Raw genomic sequence first — 19,850 nt, forward strand, 5'->3', positions numbered from 1 at the left:
AGGATTGTCTTTTTCACTAAAAGTACAGGCACAGTTTCAAATGAGTAATTTGTTGTGTAAGCCTATACAGCTTTGTAGTCATAAATGAAACCACAATAACAACAACAGTTTGTAAGGCCTTTGAACTTTTTTTCTTATATATTTACTTACATATCAGTAAAATACTTTATTGTAAATTACATATGAATTTTTAAATATGTTGTTGGGAAATCTTATTTCTCCCACTCCATACTCACTCGTAGCTTAAGGTTTCTATTTCTCTAAGAATTCCTACTCTACAAAATTGTCAGCTGCATAGATACTTTTCACAGTACTGGTATCCAAGTGACTTACTGTTCCTTGCTGTGCAGTCATAGAACTTGGCTCTGCCCATTATGGTCCACCATCGCTACGCTCGGGCTTCACTCTGCTTCCCTATCCTGCCCCTATTCCCTCCCACCCACCCCCAAATCCCTCAAATTTATTCTAAACCTAACCACTCCCACTCACACTTATCTACCAGTCTTCGCCTGTACAATTTTCACTTATAAAGTAGCTCACATTTCCACACTAACCTTAACCACACCCAGCCATTACCACACATTTATTAACCTTTAACCAATCCCTACCCTTTTTACCATTACAAAATTCTATCAATACATTATTTATTACTAGATCTGCTAGCAACTGATGCTCACTTAACAAACTACCATTCACAAATAGTCTCCCCTCACACTTTTCACAAAACTACATGTACCTTTTCTCCACACCTAACTGACTACTCCATCTTAATAGCTCCATCTATCTTAAATATAACAGAACTCAATCACACCTCATGCAAAGTACACCATATTAAACCAAACCCAAAAAATACCCCTTTTAAGTTTCATAAGCATATATCAACATTCATCCAGACACTAGTAACCATAGCTACTAAACTTATAAGTGGAGACATTCACCCAAATCCAGACCCACAGAATACCTCCTCACCACCCCCTCAAATAAAAAGAAATAACCAATCCCTCACTAAAAGGCTCTAAAATACTAATCTTAAATCTAAACCTGCAAAGCATAGTCAACAAAGTTCAAGAATTACACGGCACCCTATCCCATTATAACCCTGATATTGCTGTTTTTAACGGAAACCTGGTTAAAAGCACACATTACTGATAACGAAATTACACCACCTGGTTACAACATTATTAGAGCAGACAGGAAGGTAAAAAGAGGTGGAGGGTAGCCATGTTATTTAAGAGTAGTCTCACACTTTTTCCACAAAGCTTAAACATAGATAACCTCAAAAACATAGAAATCCTACCTACTAAACTTCAACTTAACCAAAACAAATTCATATCCATTATAGCTACCTAAGTCCCACTTGGAAATAGCATCTTCACTATAGAGCACATCATCCAGTCTATATCAAATTCCATAGCCCAAGAAACTATCATTATGGGTGACTTTAACATAGAGTGGACAATTTGTAATTCACATAACCCTAGCAATCGCATCAACCTCTGTGGCTTCACACAATTTATTCAAGTTCCTACATGGATAGATAAAAACTCCAACTGTCAATCTATACTGGATTGGACACTAACCAACAAACTTCAGATTAGTGGCTGCTTACCTGCCTTAGTGACCATATGCCAACCTATCTATTGAGAAAAGACATCAGTATTGTCAAGCTCACCACCTTTTGTCAAACCCCGCAGTAAAAAACAACTTTGACCCCCAAGACCTAATCAGTACCCTAAAAAAAATGTAACTGGTCTCTACTAAAAAAAAACCTTCTTAGAAATTCTAAACAAATTGCCCCCCCCAGGTCAATTCATATTAAAGCCACATACACACCATGGCTAACTAATGACACCAGAATGCTCTTTGGGAAAAGAGACAAAGCTTGGCAAACATGGCTCACCTGTAAAGCCCAAATCACCTGCATTGTATTCCAGCAAATTAGAAACAAGGCTAAACACCAAATCAACCTAGATAAAAAGAACTGAGACTATAACCTGCAACATAAACACCAGCATAACTCCCCAAAAGTTTGGAATGCCATAAATGCCGTTCTCCACCCAGGACATTCCACTACCCCTTCCCCCAACTTACCACACTGTCCTACCACCGTTGCAGAAAAATTCAATAAATACTTCACTGAAATTGTACTATCTCTAATTAAAGGTAATTCCACAGAACCATCACTAGCCTCCAGACCTCTCAGTATTAACTCCAACTCCTTCTCCTTTCAGCCTGTTCCCACAGCTACCATTAAGAAACTACTGAAAAAGCTTAAACTTGCTTCAACAGCAGCTGACAAGTTACCAGTCGAATATTTAAAACTAGCAGCTGAAGTCGTATCTTATCCAATGTCAATCCTTATTAATAGGTCCATAGCAGAACAACATGCCCCAGCAATATGGAAAATCCCACACATTATCCCCTTACACTAAGGTGGAAATTCCACAGAGCTGACCAACTACAGACCAGTCGCTATTCTCGCTCCACTATCTAGACTCCTCAAAAGATGTATCCACTCCCAACTGATTCATTATCTTACCTTCAACATGTTAGCAACATGTCAACATGGTTTCAGGCTACATCATCGTACCACAACTGCACTCCTCAGTTTCACCAATACCATCAACCAACTCAGAAACAATGGCAAGATAGTCTCTGCTGTCTTTCTAGGTATGTCCAGGGCCTTTGTTATGGTCTCCCAGCCCAAACTATTAAATACACTCTTCAAATTGAACCTCAGTCCCTCTGCACTTCAGTGGTTCCAAACTATCGACAGGACTGTCAACAACATTTACAATGGCTTAATTTCCTATCCCCCTCTTCCTGTCACACCAGGAGTATCTCAAGGCTCAGTTCTTGGGCCACTATTTTTCACTGTTTTTCAACCAACCTCCATAGTGCTACCTCACTGGCTTCAGCTATCCAATTTGCAGATGACACAACACTTATACGTGCCGCTAATAACCTACAACATCTCTATGATATAACCTAAAAATCATTCTCAGATACTGAGTTATGGCTCTCTAACCACCAGCTCATACTCAACCCCAATAAAACAAAACTCATGATCTTCCAACCCACAAGACCCCCCCCCCCCCCCAGCACCTTCTACATTACAGCTAGGAATAATACTAAAGTTAATGCCAATTCTTTGACCTACATATAGCACAAACAATTAAGAAAGTTCAAAAAAAATGGGTACTCTACAGAAATAAATGTGATCTAACACCTCTAGGGTTGCCATTGCTAGAACCCATCTTCTATCAACACTTCTGTATGCTTCCCCAATTCTCACCAACCCTAAAAAGACAGATTTAATTAAACTTGAAACATGTTACAGTAAAATAGCTAAATTTGCAACTGACTGGCCACATTATACTCACCGCTGTCACTCCTTAAAAAAACTCTTCTAGTTAGCACTCCCACAATTTCTATCCTATAACCAATTAACCTTAGCACACAAACTAGTATATCAACTTGAAAAAACCCTGCCCTTCTAAATATTCTCCAGCCTCATACCATAAATAGAAGTCTTTGCTCAACAAATAAATCTCATATGCAAGTGTCCAAATCCACTAATACAACAGGGGACTCTATTTTCTCATCATGTCGCAACAAGGTGGAATTCACTACCTCACAGCATCAGAACCAACACAAATACCAACCAGTTCAAAAAGACTCCTAAAAGTTATCTTAATGACACCTGGCTTTGTTCATGTACTCCTCCAGGCTAACTAGTTTTAATAGATTCTGGTCTTGCATTTTCTTCTTCCCTGATCACCTCATAATCTATGCTCTCTCATGTCTAGATAATCTCTAACCTCATCTTTTTCTATCCAATTTCCCCCCTACAAACCAAACCCTTCCTCAGCTTACTTTGAGAAAATATAATGTCTACATTACAATAAGGAATTATATCAGATAATTGTACAATACAAATGTCAGCTATAATAGCATAGAATGTAACTTCTGGTGTAATAGAATGTAACTTCTGGTGTACTGTATGTCTTGTATATTTTTTTGTATAATTTCTTGTATATGTTTTTGTATAATCTCTGTATGTGGAGCTTTTCTCGCCCGGCTTCCGCTGAAAATGGGTCTTATCCCACTAGGACTTTCCCAGTAAACAAATGTAAAATAAATAAATACATTTTAAACATTCATTTGTCTTTACATTATGTGTTAATAACCAAATAGCTTTTGTAATGTAGTTCTTGCTATCTGTGTGCTTTTGTTTAAGAATCTGTGTTAGAAAAATCTTGATATAATTTCGTCTTCTCCTAACCAGGCAAGATGTTGCTTTTTTCGATGCTCATAAAACTGGACAGCTCGTGAATCGTTTAACAGCAGACATTCAGGAATTCAAATCCTCTTTCAAGCTGGTTGTGTCACAGGTAAGAAAGCAAGCGATTCTTAAAGTAATGTTAAGTGAACCTCTTGTAAATTATGTGCACCAGTGTGTCTCTGCAAGGAAAAAATAGAAAATACTACCTTTTTATCTTATCAGAGTAGGTTGACTTGTGCTTAAGGGTTCTGAGAAAATGCACAAAAACTGCACCTGTTATTACATAGCAACAAGTGAAAACATTGTAAGGTCTAAGAGCAATGTCCCTTGTGTTGTATTTCTGCTTATCATTTGAAAGGTATGATGAATAGTCAGAGAGAGAGAAAATGTATTTATTTATTTGGGTATGTTAACCAGATGGGAGCACTGATCCATGTGGAGCTTTTTCAGACTTAACCTAGGAATGCAGTGACTTGCTCAGTCAGATAATTAGGCAAATGAAGGTTGAAGAAATCAACTCCTGGACTACAGGAGTCAATTTGTTAATGGCTTATAGCACTAATCCTATGTGTAATATGCCAGGTAGTAAGAAAAGAAGACCGTAAGTAAAACAGGGACTTCTAGAATGACGAGGTCAGAGTATGCAACTTACTAGCCCCACACCAAGGTTACAACATATAAAAAAATCCATTTGGGCTATGTGGTGTGTTTTCCACTGTGAAACTCATCATGGTGATGAAAAGAAGACAGGATACAGCATATTTAAGAAAGTTGGATGAATTGGGGGGGGGGGGGCACGAAAAGAAAGAGAGAGAGAAAGGAGACCAGGGAGCATAACATGCTGAATGAGAGAATGGCCTCAGGAATAAGACTAACTTTCAGAAAAAGAAACAACCCTCAAAAGATTTATTTTTGGAAGGAAGAAAATTAAATACAAAACTGGAGAAAGACACCCAAGAAAACTGTAGAACTATTCATGAAATGACCAAACTTGTCAGTGAATATTCTGATCTCATACAGTCTGTGATACACAAAAATGAGGAATTTAAAGCTATCGTTATGGCATCAGAATCTAATTTGGACATTATCTTACCCACTTTGACAGTCCTTTTAAGACAAGGCAAGGCAAAAAATGTCCAGGTGAATGCTATACCTGAAGAAGAAGGCAACAACTGTAAAGCTTTTATGAGAAACTGGCTGGCAGTGTTCACTCACATGCAGGAAGATGAAATCCAGATAAAGCAGGCACATTGAATGTCCTGGATCCCAGTGCTAGAGGGTCCTAGGTGGGCAATTGTTCATTTTGCTACATATGAGCTGAAGGAGAAGATATCCAGAGCATAGAAGCTGGAGAACAGACCAAGATGTGGTAATTCTTTTGTTTTTCTGGATTTGGAGTTTTCAGCTCAGACAAGAAAAAGGAGAGTGAAATAAAATAGATCAAATATAAATCATTATCCCTGGCATCTATGAAACCGTTGCTACCTAAGGGAGCAAAAACCTTTTCTGTTCTAGAAGAAGCGTTAAAGGCCCTGGAGAAATGTGGATTATCATAGAAGGAGCAGCAAACTAAAGTTACTTTGAGGGATGCTACCAATGCATAGGTTCATAGGTTGGTACTAGGCTATCAGCCCTAGGGCCTATACAAGCCTAGCCATAACAATTCCCTGGCTATTTCTTCCCACACTATTTACTTCCCTGGACCCCTGTCTAGCAGGGCGACTGACGTGATCTCTGGGTGAATTTCCTTTCTCCCATCCAATCGTCAAGGTTCCTTTTGAAGAGGGCCAAAGACATGTATGGGCAGTCTATTCCAGAGTCTGGGGAGTCTCTGGTTCATGAACCTATCCCTCCAGCATGTTTTGTTTATTGTGATGACAAGGTTTAGATCCCTGGAGTGTGTGGCTCTGAAGGATTGGGATTTCTTTAAGTGTAGCATGTCCAACAGCTCTGGGTTTGACATGGCCTTGTATGTTATGCAGAGATCGCCTTTAAGTAGACAATATGCGACAGAGTATAGCTGGAGTTTTTCAAGTTGCTCCGTATAGGGCATCTGCTTTAGGCCTGTGATTCTTTCAGTGAGGTATTTCTGTGGTCTTTCTAGTTGTTGCAGATGTCTTGAGGGGTACATACCAAATGGGGCATTATATTCTATAGTGGGTCTTATGAGGGATGAGTACAGTGGGACAATGACTTCCTGTTTTCTGGATGAAAAGCCCTTAATTGTGAGGTGTGCCACATAGAAGGATTTCCTGACTGTTGCGGCAATGTGGTTATCGAAGGTGAGACCACTGTCCACCTGTGTCCCTACGTCTCTTATCACACTTTCGGTGTATAGTGTACTGCCACCTATGTGGTAATTCATGGGTTCATGTTTTTCCCAAAGGGGATAACTATACATTTCTTGGCATTGAGCTTCAGCCCATGGCTCTGGCACCAGCATCTGTTTCTGTAAGGCCCTTTTGTAGAGTATCCACATCATTTGAGGATCCAATAATGGCTCCCAGTTTGCAGTCATCTGCAAACTTTGTTAGCCAGCGTCCCTTAGTGTTGGCCTGTACTTCAGAGAAGTAGATGCCAAACAACAGCAGTCCCAGGACTGAACCCTGAGGTACTCCACTTGTCACTTGTCTGGAGCTGGATTTGGAGTCAACTACTTTTACAGTGTGGGTTCTGTTAGTAAGCCACTTGGCAACCCATTGAGTGATGTACGGATTAATGCCCAGCTTAGTAAGTTTATCTATGATTCCAGAGTGGAGGATGGTGTCAAAGGCCTCGGCGAGGTCCAGATAGGCTGTGTGGACCGCCTTACCCACATCCACGGCTCTGGAGACTGATTTGAAGACGTCAATCAGGTTCAGGAGACAAGATCGGCCCTTCACAAACCCAAACTGGGTGGGGTCCAGTGTTTGAAGGTTGCCAATGTCTTTGTTTATAAGTTCCATGATAATACTTTCCATGGCCTTGCAGATCAGGCTCATCAGACTGATGGGGCGGTAGTTCCTGGGATCCAAGGTGGATTCCCCCCCTTGTGGAATGGGATAAATGTAGCTGTGCACCACTCAGTGGGCACGAAGCCTGAGGTGAGGCTATGATTAAACATGACACTTAGGTGAGGTACCAGTTCATTTTATAGTTCATGTAGTACACAGTCCGGGATGTCATCTGGTCCCCATGTTTGCTGTATTCTTAGCTTTGGAGAATGTGTTTTTTACCTGTGTGGCCATTATTACCGGAATTTGGCAGTCTTCCGGTATTGAGATGGGACGTTTAGGAGGTGAGGGGGGGATGAAGTTGGCACTGAATCGATCTGCCAGGATATTGGCAATATCCTTGGGATCAGTATATTTAATGCCATTCTGTTGTAGCTCAGAGCAGATCTGAGCATTGCCATTTAGATTCTTGACATAATTATAGAATGCCTTGTGGTTGTCTTTGGAATCTGGATTTTATGAGGGATCTCAGCTTCTTACTGAGGCTGGTAAGGGAGTTTTTTGCATCCCGGGATTTTCCTCTTTTCTGCAACAGTTTCTTCCTTTTGTTATAAAGTTTGTTTATGGCAGGGGACCACCAGATTGGCTTCCATTTTTTGGAGGAGAGCATCTTGGTTCTATTTGGAATGGCACGATTCATGCATGAGTAGATGTGCTCATACAGTGCCTTAGTGTAGGACTCAGCAGTCGAACTTTCAGTTCTCGTCTCTATGGGTGTCGTGAAGTTTGTCACTTCTGACTTGAGTAGCATGAAGTTGTGCAATGAGTTCCAAATATGTAAGCAAGAGGGCAAAGGAGATGTTTCCCCTCTTTACAATATATAAGCATTAAAACAGAGTTGAAATGATCCACTGTTTTAGATTATAAAGGAATGTGGAAGAGACTGTCCATATGGATAAGGCAGGTACAAGTGCATAAACTTTGTAAATAGGTAGTCTTCCTTGATCATATCCAGTTTGACTGAAAAGTACAGAAAAGGCCCACTTTTGATTAGACGGCTTATGAACTTGTGTAAAAACAGGAGGAAAATGTGAAAAGTTTTGCTGTCATTATGCAATTAGACTGTTTCTGCTGGATGCTTTGGCTTTATTTTTTTTACATGCAAACGCCGTTTCATTTTGTGTGCTAATGACGGACACTGGTTGTTTTTGTATGCCAACATTAATTACTTCAGCAACAAGGAAAAATTCTGTTTTAGTATAGCAAAAAAAAAGAGGTGGAACAAGTTTGTAGGAAGTATGTTTGGGGAGAAGGACATGAAAAAATGGGAACAAGGTATAATTTAAGAGAGTTTGAGGAGGACCCCACCTTGATGGGCCTGCTGCATATCTGCAAGTCAAGCTCCACTCAAGTAACTCACACATGTGGCCTCAACCTGGTCTGTGGCATCAACAGGAATTGTTGGTGGGACAGATTTGTGTCCCAGAGACTCCCCCCATCAATGGATTAGATTCCCTCTCCACATCAAGCAGAGTACCTCTTTACCATTTTATAAGTACAACCTGGATAACTGGATGGGAAACAGAAGATATACCCCTGGGATTCCACCCGTGTCCCTGCTGGACAGGGGCATCGAGTACTGACTTGTCTAAACATGAGCCTCGGGGCCAATAGCCTACTAACCTCCTATGATCCTATGAACTGCAGCCAGGGTATAAAGGATAGAAAGAGAGCTAGGCAGTCTCCAAGGAACAGGAAAGAGCAAGCAAAAAGGGAGAAAACAATATAGCAATAACCCACGCCTGGGTGTGGGTAATGCTGGATTTACCCACGGTTGGCGTGGTTTGGTCCCGAGAGTGAAGCCCGAGGGACCAAACAAAGCCAACCATGGGTAAATACAGCATTACCCACACCCAGGCGTGGGTTATTGCTATTATACCATGACATTATTTAAGAAAAGAAATTATTACTTTTCTTAAATAATGGCATAGTATAATGCCTGTTAACTGCCCTTCCGCAGATGTCTGGCATCCGCGGCAGTTCTGATGTACTGCGCGCCTGCGCAGTACATCAGAGCTGTGGGCAAAAGCAATGGAGAAAGCAAGATCTCCGTTGCTTTTTTTGTTTTAAGCTATGTTAAATGGGTTTAAGATAGCGAGACAGTTTTAAAATAAGCAACGGAGATGTCCGTTGCTTATTTTAAAACTGTCTCGCTATGTTAAACCCATTTAACATAGCGAAACAGTAAAAAAAGCAACGGAAATCTTGCTTTCTCCGTTGCTTTTAAAACCTGTTCGCTATGTTAAATGGGTTTAGCATAGCGAGACAGCATAAAATAAGCAACGGAGATCTCCGTTGCTTATTTTAAAGCTGTCTCGCTATGTTAAACCCATTTACCATAGCGAGACCGTGTTTTAAAAGTAGAGTTACACTAATGGAAAAAAGTCCGGGCGACCGGACCTTTTTCCATTAGTATAACTCGATTTACAATGTGCACGCTGGCCAATCAGCGTGCACGTTTTGGGGGGGTCATGGTATCATAAACAATAGGAACTAAGTACAGCTGTCGGGACACCGACTCGGAATATTAACTGGATGATATGACTAGTACAAAGACAGGATTTTGATTAGTGACAAAATGTCTAATGCAAGAATAATAGCTCTTTAAGAAACCAATTTAAGTGAGGCAAGGCACAGAAAATTGGAAAGGAAAGGATACCAACTGTTAGTGGATTTTTTTTTTTTTATGTGGGTTTGACAAAGTGAGGTAGTGATTCTAGATTCTAGTACAATGAGAATTACAAATAGAAGTGGAAAATACCTCAAGAGATAACAAGGGGTGCTACATAGGAGTGAAAGGCCATCTGCATGAGAAAAATATCACCATGTTAAAATACTTGTCACCTGGAGCCAAGTAAAACATTGTAAATCATGCTATTAAAATAATTTGATTTCAGAAGGGAATGTTATTACTCGTGGGGAATTGGAACATGTTTTTCTCAGACAGGCTAAACATTAAGGAGTGGACAAGAATCCAAGTAGAAAGATTTGTGAGGTCTTTTTTGAAATCATTAAGAATGGTAGAAGCATGAAGATGACCCAGGGCAGTAGGAAAGAGGGTTTTACTTATTATGTTCCAAAACATAAGAGCTGGTCAAGGATCAACAAGAGTTTTATAACAGAAGAGCACTTGGGGAAAATGAGTAACATGATAGTGGGCCCAGTAAAAAAAAAAAAAAATCAGGTCACTCCTATATCCATTTTACTATAAAGATAGATAGTGTAGGAAGTAGAAGGTTACACTGGATAGTAGCCTCAGTATATATATTTTATTTATTATTTATTTATTTTACATTTATTGGCTGGGAGATTCTGACTGGATACATGTCCATTTTCAGCAGAGGTCCAGGGTGAAAAGTTCCACAGAATAATAACATACAAGTAAGATATTTATACATACCAAGCAAATTTTCTTAGGAAAATACATGATTTTACAAGATTGCATCGGATTACAGTTTCAAAGTACAATATTCATTGATATTAGCCAGATTTATTACCTTCAAAATGCCCAGTATAAAGACTGTATAATGCAGACAGTAAAAGCTGCTCCTGATGATATGAAGGGGGATCTGATATAGGAGTGGGACAGTCAAAATTAAACTATAAAGCAAAAAGTGCAAAGAAAAGCGAAGAACAGGAATGTAATTCCTAGGCAGTGGAGGCAGGTAAGGCCAGACATAGTCAGGGTCCCCAGGTAGATATAAAGAGTTTAAAAGAAACTGAAAAAGCAGATCTACAAAATGTATTGAAGGACGTGCAGACAAAGGAGTCTGAAAGGTGAATGTTTCAACAATTAGCAATGCATGACCTATTTGAAATGAATAAACTAAAGGCATTAAAGGCACTTGCAGCAAGATTAAGGCAGCAAAAACTGTAAAGGGTCATCTTCCAAATAGGAAAAATAAAGAGGGAGCGGCTGACAAGGGTACTGACACAAAATTTAAGATACATTTTGGACATTTACTATGGAACTCATAAAATGGAAGAGTGACTGTAGAATTTTATCATAGGGCTACATCTACCTAAATAACACTGAAGGAAATAAGAGAGACTTCATTAGCAGATTAACAACAAATCACACATGCCTGATAGGATACTAACAGAAATGTGGAAGCTAAGGGGAACCAAGCTAATACAATTGTTTGAGAAATTAATGAATTAATTGATGTGTACCCTGAGAATGCCAAGATCCTACCAAAAGTGAATTATAGTGACAACACATAAAGAGAGTATCCCCCTCCCCAAATTATCTAGATTTTTACAGACCAGTAACAGTACTAAACCACGATTATAAAGTGTTTGTTGGAACAATTGCAGCTTGACTAGCGAAGGACATGTCTAAACTGGTGGATCAGGATCAGAGTGGATTTATCAAGGGAAGAAGAACAGCAGACAATATAATGAGGTTGTTAACAGTGATCCAAGATGTGCGGGTCAAGGGAGAAGCAGCCACCATAATTTCCCTAGATGCAGAAAAAGACTTCAATAGAGTGGTCATATCTATTTGTGGTGTTGGCAAAACTGGGAGTGTCACAAACACAAATTCAGTTGTTGAAGATGATCTTCAGGTGCATGAGAGTGCAGACGAAAATATCAGCTACTTTTTCTGAAGAGATGCAGATAACTAGGGGAACCAGACAGATGTGCCTTATTTCGCTCTATGTCTTGAACCATTATCTGCAACAGTTAGACAGTCTTCCTTAAAGGTTACCAGGTGGTACATTTACCTCTGATGTTGGGAGGTCAGAAAGCTGTAGGTTCTCGTGCCACCGTATGAGCTTAGATTCATGTTTATATTATGACAGCTGTGGTGAGAATGAGGAAGTTTAAAATCGTAATTTTTGTTGACAGTATAATTTTAAAAATAGAGCCAAGAGTGGATATAAAGAAGATGTTTGAATTCATGGAGAGACTGGGTACTTTTTCATATTATAAAATAAATAAGAAGACAAAGGCAGTGGGAAACAAGGAGCTCCATCTAGTTAGGAGAGATCAGGAAATATTGAAGGATGAATAATTGAAGTACCTTGTGGTATGGTTAAGAAAGTACAGTTGTGTATGTAAACCTCTCATAACAGAACAAAAGATCACTGCAGCTGCATTAGTCTAAGCTGTATGGGTTATATCATGCACAGGAAATAACAGTCAGCCAGCTATCAAAGATTCAGAACACCTTCCATACACCCAAACGGTCAGGTGTTGCTGATGTAAAAGGGAGGGGGGAGGTCAAGTTGTAAATCTTTGCAGAAGAATAAAAGTACTACAAATGTATATAATTTGAAGGTTTTTTTTGTCTCTTTACTTTATGTGAAACACTTTGAGGGGAAAACATTAAGTTCATTATGAGGATAGAATATAAGAAAGGATTTTGGAGTGGCTAGATTATGATTATAATAGACTAATCACCCTGTATCACACTGTTGTCTGTTGAATTTAAATTAAGTAAGGTAATTAATTCACTGTGTCACTGCTATTAATCTGTCAGACAGTTGTCAATATTGTTAATATTTTTCTGTATTGTTAGGTAGGATGGTTTCAAAAAAAAAAGAAGAAGACATTGAGTAAGAATATAAGGCTCGTATGGCAATATGGGATAAATGAGATGTGTACGCTATGTGACGTAAGCTGATGGATACCCTTTTTAATTCTGAATAGTCAAAAAAACATACAAATGGATTTCTTCTGCATGTCCTATAAAATAGCATTTGCTGACTTTATCTTTTGTTGACTGGTTTAATCTCAGTAGGCCACTGGCCGATGTTCAGTCAAGATCTGAGGTGGTTTTCCTAGTAACAAAGGCAAATTTAGCTATGGTGTGGCAAAAATTTCCCTCTTCTCTTCCATGAATGCCACAAGGTCTTTTATTTCTAACTGTACTACCACCAAGTCAGACTGATGGGATCTTGGTTTAACATTTCACCTGGAGTTTAGCATACTCAGGAGAGCATCATGATGCTGCACTGCAGGTGTCATAATGGAAATATGAATCTAAGGTCCTTGGGTGGGACTAGGACCTACAGCTTTCTGGCCTCCCAACAGTAGAGGGCAGTACACTACTTGTCTAGCCAATAGTACTGAATTTAGTGCCTAAATAAGTTACAATGTCCTTTTTTCTGCATTTACAAAACACATACTTATTGGAGTGTTGAGGAGAAAAAACATCACTGGCCATATTCTTAAATGAGTTTGATTTGACAAACAACTGGTGTTGAAGAATTAGACAAACTTAATGTAAACCTCTACATAGTCAAATGGATTGCAGATTGGGTATTCTACAAATCCCAAGTAGTGAAAGTTGGAGATACCATCTATGAATGTAAAACTCTAACCAGTGGGGTATAACAGAGATCTGTGCCTGGCCCTGTCCTGTTTAGTATTTATATTGTAGACATCTAAGCCAATATCTATGAAGTGTGGTTGATCAGATTTGCTGGTGACTACAATCTATGCACTGCTGTCTTCTCATCCACTTACAATAAACTGTTCCAACAAGGGTTGAAATATGCACCTACCTGGATAGTGAAAATGGCCTCAAGCTAAATGCAAAAAAAAAAAAAAATGCAGCATAGTAGCATTCAGCAAAAGAGCTGTTCCCACTTGATATTTCATAAGTGATAGTCCTCTTTAAAAAGATACAGTTGTAAGCGACCTGAGTACTTAAATGAACAACTCTCTCTCATTTGATCAGCATGCCTCCATTATAATTTGGAAACCCTTCTGCCTGGCGCAGTTAATTTCCAAGGGAATATCTTCAAGATCCAAGGAAGTCATCTTACCACTCTACTCTTCCCTACAGACCAGTTATCAATTACAGTCCTCTGTTTGGTCTGTACAAAGCCTGGCTTACCACGCAACTAGAGAGGCCCCAACAACTATTATGCAAGATAAGTAAACTCCTTAAATCTTTCAACTATCCCAATAAATTAGCATGATTGTCATTACACTTGGTAGCTTACCAATTGTTTCAAGGTAACCTAGGCTCATTTTTGAGCCTTGAAAGACTGAGTCCTATTTGACCTCCTATTTCTTGGAAAAAACAGTTCATCCTAGGGGACTAAATTTACACCAGCAAATAAACGAGACTTGCTGGAGGTTCAGGTTACTAACTCAGTGTATTCCCAGCCTATGGAATAAATTATTTATTTATTTTTTAAATTTTCTATTTTATAACTGTGTAGGTAAACTGGTCCTTATACTCTTTTTAGGTATGACCTGGGCTCAGATGGACACATGTTAGAAATATACAAGTTATAACATAAATTATAAAAGTGTCACAGATACACAAGTTCGAACATACATAAAATGTGTACATTAAGTAATTGTTTGGCTACATTGTACACAAGTAATTAAAATGAATTGTTCAGTACCATATGCTGTAAACAAGGAAAAGCAGGAGGCATAGCAGAGCTAACAAACAAAGAAACAGCTGCGGGTAAGACGAAGGTGCAAAAAATGGGAATAAATACAAAAAAACAGTGCACCAGGGTGACACACAATAGCGTTTAATAGTACAAAAATAAAAAACTGAACAGAGGTAAGCGCTTTCACAACAGTAGTTGCTTCATCAGACAAAGTTAAAATGCACTTCAGCTCTTAAATAACAGCTTAGTCATCAATTAAGCAGAATCAGTGATGTCACAATTAGCTACTATTTAAAGAGACAGCAAAAAAATATATATTGAGACAGCAAAAAATATATATACATCTCTATTTTAAAGCATATTATCTTAAAACAGTGAATATAAAATATATGTGTAGATATTTCTAGTAGACCACTTAAAACCTTTTATAAATATAAGAAGTATATATATATATATATATATATATATATATATATATATATATATATTATTTATATATATTACCATAAAAAATGTTAAGAATAAAATAAAACTTGTTAAAATAAATCAATGCTTAAGACGTCTTGCTTTTAAAAAAAGGATTAAAGAAGAAGTCCCATTAAGCCCTGGATAGCGTTCAGCATCAAGTTTTAAAATCCATCTTTGCTCATGGCTTTCTGTAACATTTTCAATGTCTCCTCCTCTAAAATTTCTATGAAAATGCTGTAAAACAAAGAATTTAAAAGAATGGGAAGCGTCTGTACGCATAACATGATTAGCAAGGGCATTAGATTGTTTATTATTTCTAATATCACGAATGTGTTCTAGAAGTCTGTCTTTTAATGGCCTGTTAGTTTTGCCCACATAAAATGCTGGGCATTGCTGACAGAAACTAAAATAAACAACATCTGTGGTTTTGCAGTCTGAATACTGTTTAGAATGTAAAGTAAAATGCCTAGTTGGATGTGTATATGTACTTTTGTTAAAAATATGGGGACAGGCTACAAGTTCTACAGGAAAAGTACCCTGTCTAACAGATTTACTTGTGCCTTTATATATATCTCTATTGCACAAGTGCTGCTTCAGTGACTTGTTGTTTCTAAAACTAAAATGAGGGGTATTTCCAATTATACCAACCAGATTAGGAACATCTTGTAGTAAATGCCAGTGTCTCCTAATAATGTCGGTATATTGATTAATGTTACTAGCAAATTGAAAAACAATTCTAAAAACATTATTGCCAGAAGATTCAGTGTCTATATTACCACTATTAGTACTAGAATGAAAGTACGGTCTACATCTAGTGTGTCTCTGTTGCCAAGCATCAGAAATAGTTTGATCAATATCCCCTGCTTGATATCCCCTTTCCAAAAATTCTGTTTTTAGTTTTTTGAGAGCAGCAACTGCATCTTCGTCATTGTCATGTAATCTTAAAGTTCTAAAAACATAGCCCTTAAGTACATTCCTGGGTAGATGCCTAGGATGAATACTGGATTTATGTAATACTGTATTTTTTCTGGTGGGTTTAAAATAGATATTGCTGCTTAAATGATTAGAGCAGAACTTAGTGATATGTACGTCAAGAAAATTAATATCTGTTGCAGAAATCTGGTATGAAAATTTCAAAAAGTTAGTAGTATTATGTAAATATTCTACAAAGGATACAAAGTCAGCACCATCACCTTTCCATAGCAAAAAAACATCATCTACAAAACGTACATACCACAATACTTGTCCTAAGAATGGATTATTTACAGAAAGTGGGCCAGATTCAGGAAGGCTTACACGGAGTTCAAGAGTAGTGTAAGCCTCCGTGTAAGCCTCCCGATTCAGGAACAGCCCAAATCTCTGTGTAAGAGACAGCTAACACGTCTCTTACACGGACTGGGCGTGGAAATGCTCAATACCTCATTTGCAGCTTAAAGATATGCAAATGAGGTATTTGAGCGATCCACGAAGCCGAAACCAGTCCGTGTCGGACGTGTTAGCTGCAGAAATGTACTCAGCTGACAACTGAGTACATTTCTGCAAAATTAAAAACGGAGCTATGTCAGCTCCAAATAAAGGGTGCATATGTTTCATTAAGCATGCCAATGGCCAAATATGTGGCCATTGGCATGAAAACTATTGCAAAAATAAGTTATATAACTTTTTTTTCACGGGATTTCTGGGTTTAACTGCAGCACACCAGCATAAGCGGGTGCGCTACCTAAAACTAAAAACCGAAGCTTATAAGCCCACAATTGTGGGATTTATGTATTACATGGAATGTCAATGGAGGGACTTGCAGACCAAAAACAATATGGCCTCCGTTTAGTGGTTGTCAAGGGGGGGAAGCTCCGTGTAAGACATGTAACTAAGCATTACTAGGCAATCCTATGTAAATGAGGGTTACAATACTGAATCACACTGCCACATAGGTAATGAGCACTTTCTGAGTAGTGTAAGAGTTAGAGAAGGGGAGGAACAGAGTAAGAGGTAGGTGACATCACGGGGGGAAGGATAGTAATAAATGTACCAGATTGGAGGGCAATGTAAGGTAACAGATGACAGACAGACATCAGGGAGGGAGGTGTGTCCCAACAGAACACTAGGAAAGTCAAGAAATTGAGGGTATCGCTATCCCTACACTCAAAGTTTCTTGAAATACGTGCATCTTGTGGCGTGCAGCGTGTAAGGCAGGTTCAACATGTGGGGCGTGTTGCAAACCGTTTACAATGGTTTGCGTGGCGTGCATGTTTAAGGCAGTGTCTTGGCGTTTTAACATGAATCAGCCAAGCTCACACCGTGTAAGGATGTGTGCGTGTAACACCGTGTAGGGATGTGTCTTGGCGTTTAAGTGACTGTGGCGTGTTTAAGCTGGTGTGCACATTGCTCCTCCTCAGGAAACAGAGAGGAAACAGGAAACAACTAAAATACAGGAAACTGCCAGAAGATACTGCTGGAGTTAATTGGTGGAAACAATTAGAAGCAGGCAATTACACAGGCAGACTAGAAGCCCAACCCAGCACTTAAAACACTGCAAAGAGCAGTGCAGGCTGTTTCTCACAAGAGATACTGCCAGAAACTAAGCTATCAGAATTGAAAACTGAAAAAGCTGAACTCAGAGCAGAAATGCTAGGGGCTGCCATAGCTATTATAATCAGGCATAGGCGAATTGCTGAGGGTGGTGACAATGCAGATGCTGACAGACAACCCAGAGTGAGGAGAAGGAGAAGAGTATACAGGCCCAGGGTCACCTACCATGGGTTACATGAGCTGGAGATAGTAGGCGCTACAGAGTGGACAGAGACCTTCTGCAGCAGATTGTTGAGCTGTGCAGGCCACATCTCACACACAGAACCAACAGAGGGGAACCCATCCCAGTGGAAACCAAGGTATGTGTTGGCCTAAGAATACTAGCAACAGGTACCTTCCAGAGACCAACTGGTGATATGATGGGGATATCACAGGCATCAGCCTCCAGAGTACTGCACCAGTTCCTGGATGCCATGTCAGCACATGTCAGTGATCATATATATGTCCCTAATGACCGTGAGGTTGTGGCCAGCAATATTCTCTTCCAGCAAATAGCGGGATACCCTGAGGTGCTGGGTGCAATAGACTGCATGCACATACGCATCAAAGCACCAGCCGGTGAGCGGGGTAGAGCCTACATTAACCGCAAGGGATACCCCTCCATCAACTGCCAGGTCGTGTGTGATGCCCAGGGCATAATAATGAATGTGTGTGCTGGCTGCCCTGGGAGCTACCACGATTCCCATATCTGGCATCTGACGCAGCTGTACCAATCATTTGCCAATGGGGACTTCCCACACGGACACCTAGTGGGGGATGCAGGTTATGCACTTGAGCCGTGGCTAATGACACCCATCAGAAATGCACACACACCTGAACATAATGAGGCACACGCACAAACACGTAATGTCATAGAGCGTGTGTTTGGGCTGCTCAAGTCACGGTTCCGGTGTCTGGACACATCTGGTGGAGCCTTGCAGTACACACCAACTACATGTACCCAAATGATCATGATATGTGCTATGCTACATAATATGATCCTGCGGAAACAGCTGCAGCAGGACCAGCACAGGGCTGGGCCAAACATCCCCCCACCATTGCCAAGGCCACCACAGGCAGGGGGTGACTCGGAGGAGGAACAACCTGACCTTGTCCCAGTAGGCAGAAGGAGGCGTGCCCAGTATGCCCTGGCCTTGGCAAAGAGGCAACGCATAGCACATACACTTGGTCAGTAGGAACACTGGGACTGATACCCACTCTGACTCACTCATACAGTAACAGGGATGCCTAACATGACACAACCTGCTTCCAAACATGTACAGGGAGTGTAGTATGTGCATCTGACAGAAGCGACCCTGCAGCACCACCTGAGGCATGAATGCCATGTGTTAAGTAATGTAATATCATGTACCATATGCACACCTGAGGACCCCAACTAACATCCACCCTCAACAATCATAAACCACAAAACACAAACCCACCTCATGGGTACCACAAGGGATAGGAACCTAGATGTAATGCTACCCAATGCCAGAAGTATAAACATCAAGATGCGTGCAGTGTAAACACACACAGTATAGAGAATGTAGATATCAGTGCTGTAATAGAAAACAGGGTCAAAGCCCACATCAGCACCCTGACACTACCAGGTCACACCTCATACAGTGATGTACATGTGCAAAAACATGGAACAAGATAAAAATGAGGGTGACTAGCAATAAATGGCATGGATAACCACACACCCATGTTTGTACCACAACAAGAAGCAACATGGAATAGCCATGGTCAAAACCAATGGCTAAAACTGACTACTACTATATAGCTTGCTGCAGACCACTGTCCTAATAGCAGGAACTGCCCCAGGCCTATGTTCATAGGTTCATAGGTTCATACTAGGCTATCTGCCCTAGGGCATTTATAAGCCTAGCCCAGAGTTTTGTGGCTTCTGCCACCCCTTCAATTTGATGGATAATATGCCCATTATTTTGCTGTGCCTCTGTCAAGCAGTGATACTGAGGTTATCCCTGGGGTATACCTGCAATCTCCCATCCATTGGTCAAGATCTCACTTGAACAAAGCCAGTGAGGTGCTCAGCCTCACATGTACCAGGATGTTGTTCCACAGCATAGGGACTCTCTGGGTGATGAATCTGTCCCTCCAGCACATCCTATTAATATCTGTGTTGAGGTTTAAGTCTCCTGCCCTTGTAGTTCT

The 19,850-nt window shown here is 39.9% G+C and overlaps 1 protein-coding gene across 1 annotated transcript in view; it reads left to right on the plus strand.

The window, feature by feature from the left end:
* ABCB8 (ATP binding cassette subfamily B member 8) overlaps positions 1-19,850 on the plus strand; it is a 1,506,569-nt gene that overhangs the window by 583,752 nt on the left and 902,967 nt on the right. The window contains exon 5 of the mRNA XM_044067605.1: positions 4,289-4,394. Coding sequence (XP_043923540.1) covers positions 4,289-4,394 — 106 coding nt within the window. The remainder of the gene's footprint in view (positions 1-4,288; positions 4,395-19,850) is intronic.

The sequence above is a fragment of the Protopterus annectens genome, chromosome 3.part1 (genome assembly GCF_019279795.1).
Source record: "Protopterus annectens isolate FY-2018-M chromosome 3.part1, PAN1.0, whole genome shotgun sequence".
Taxonomy (NCBI): Eukaryota; Metazoa; Chordata; order Ceratodontiformes; family Protopteridae; genus Protopterus; species Protopterus annectens.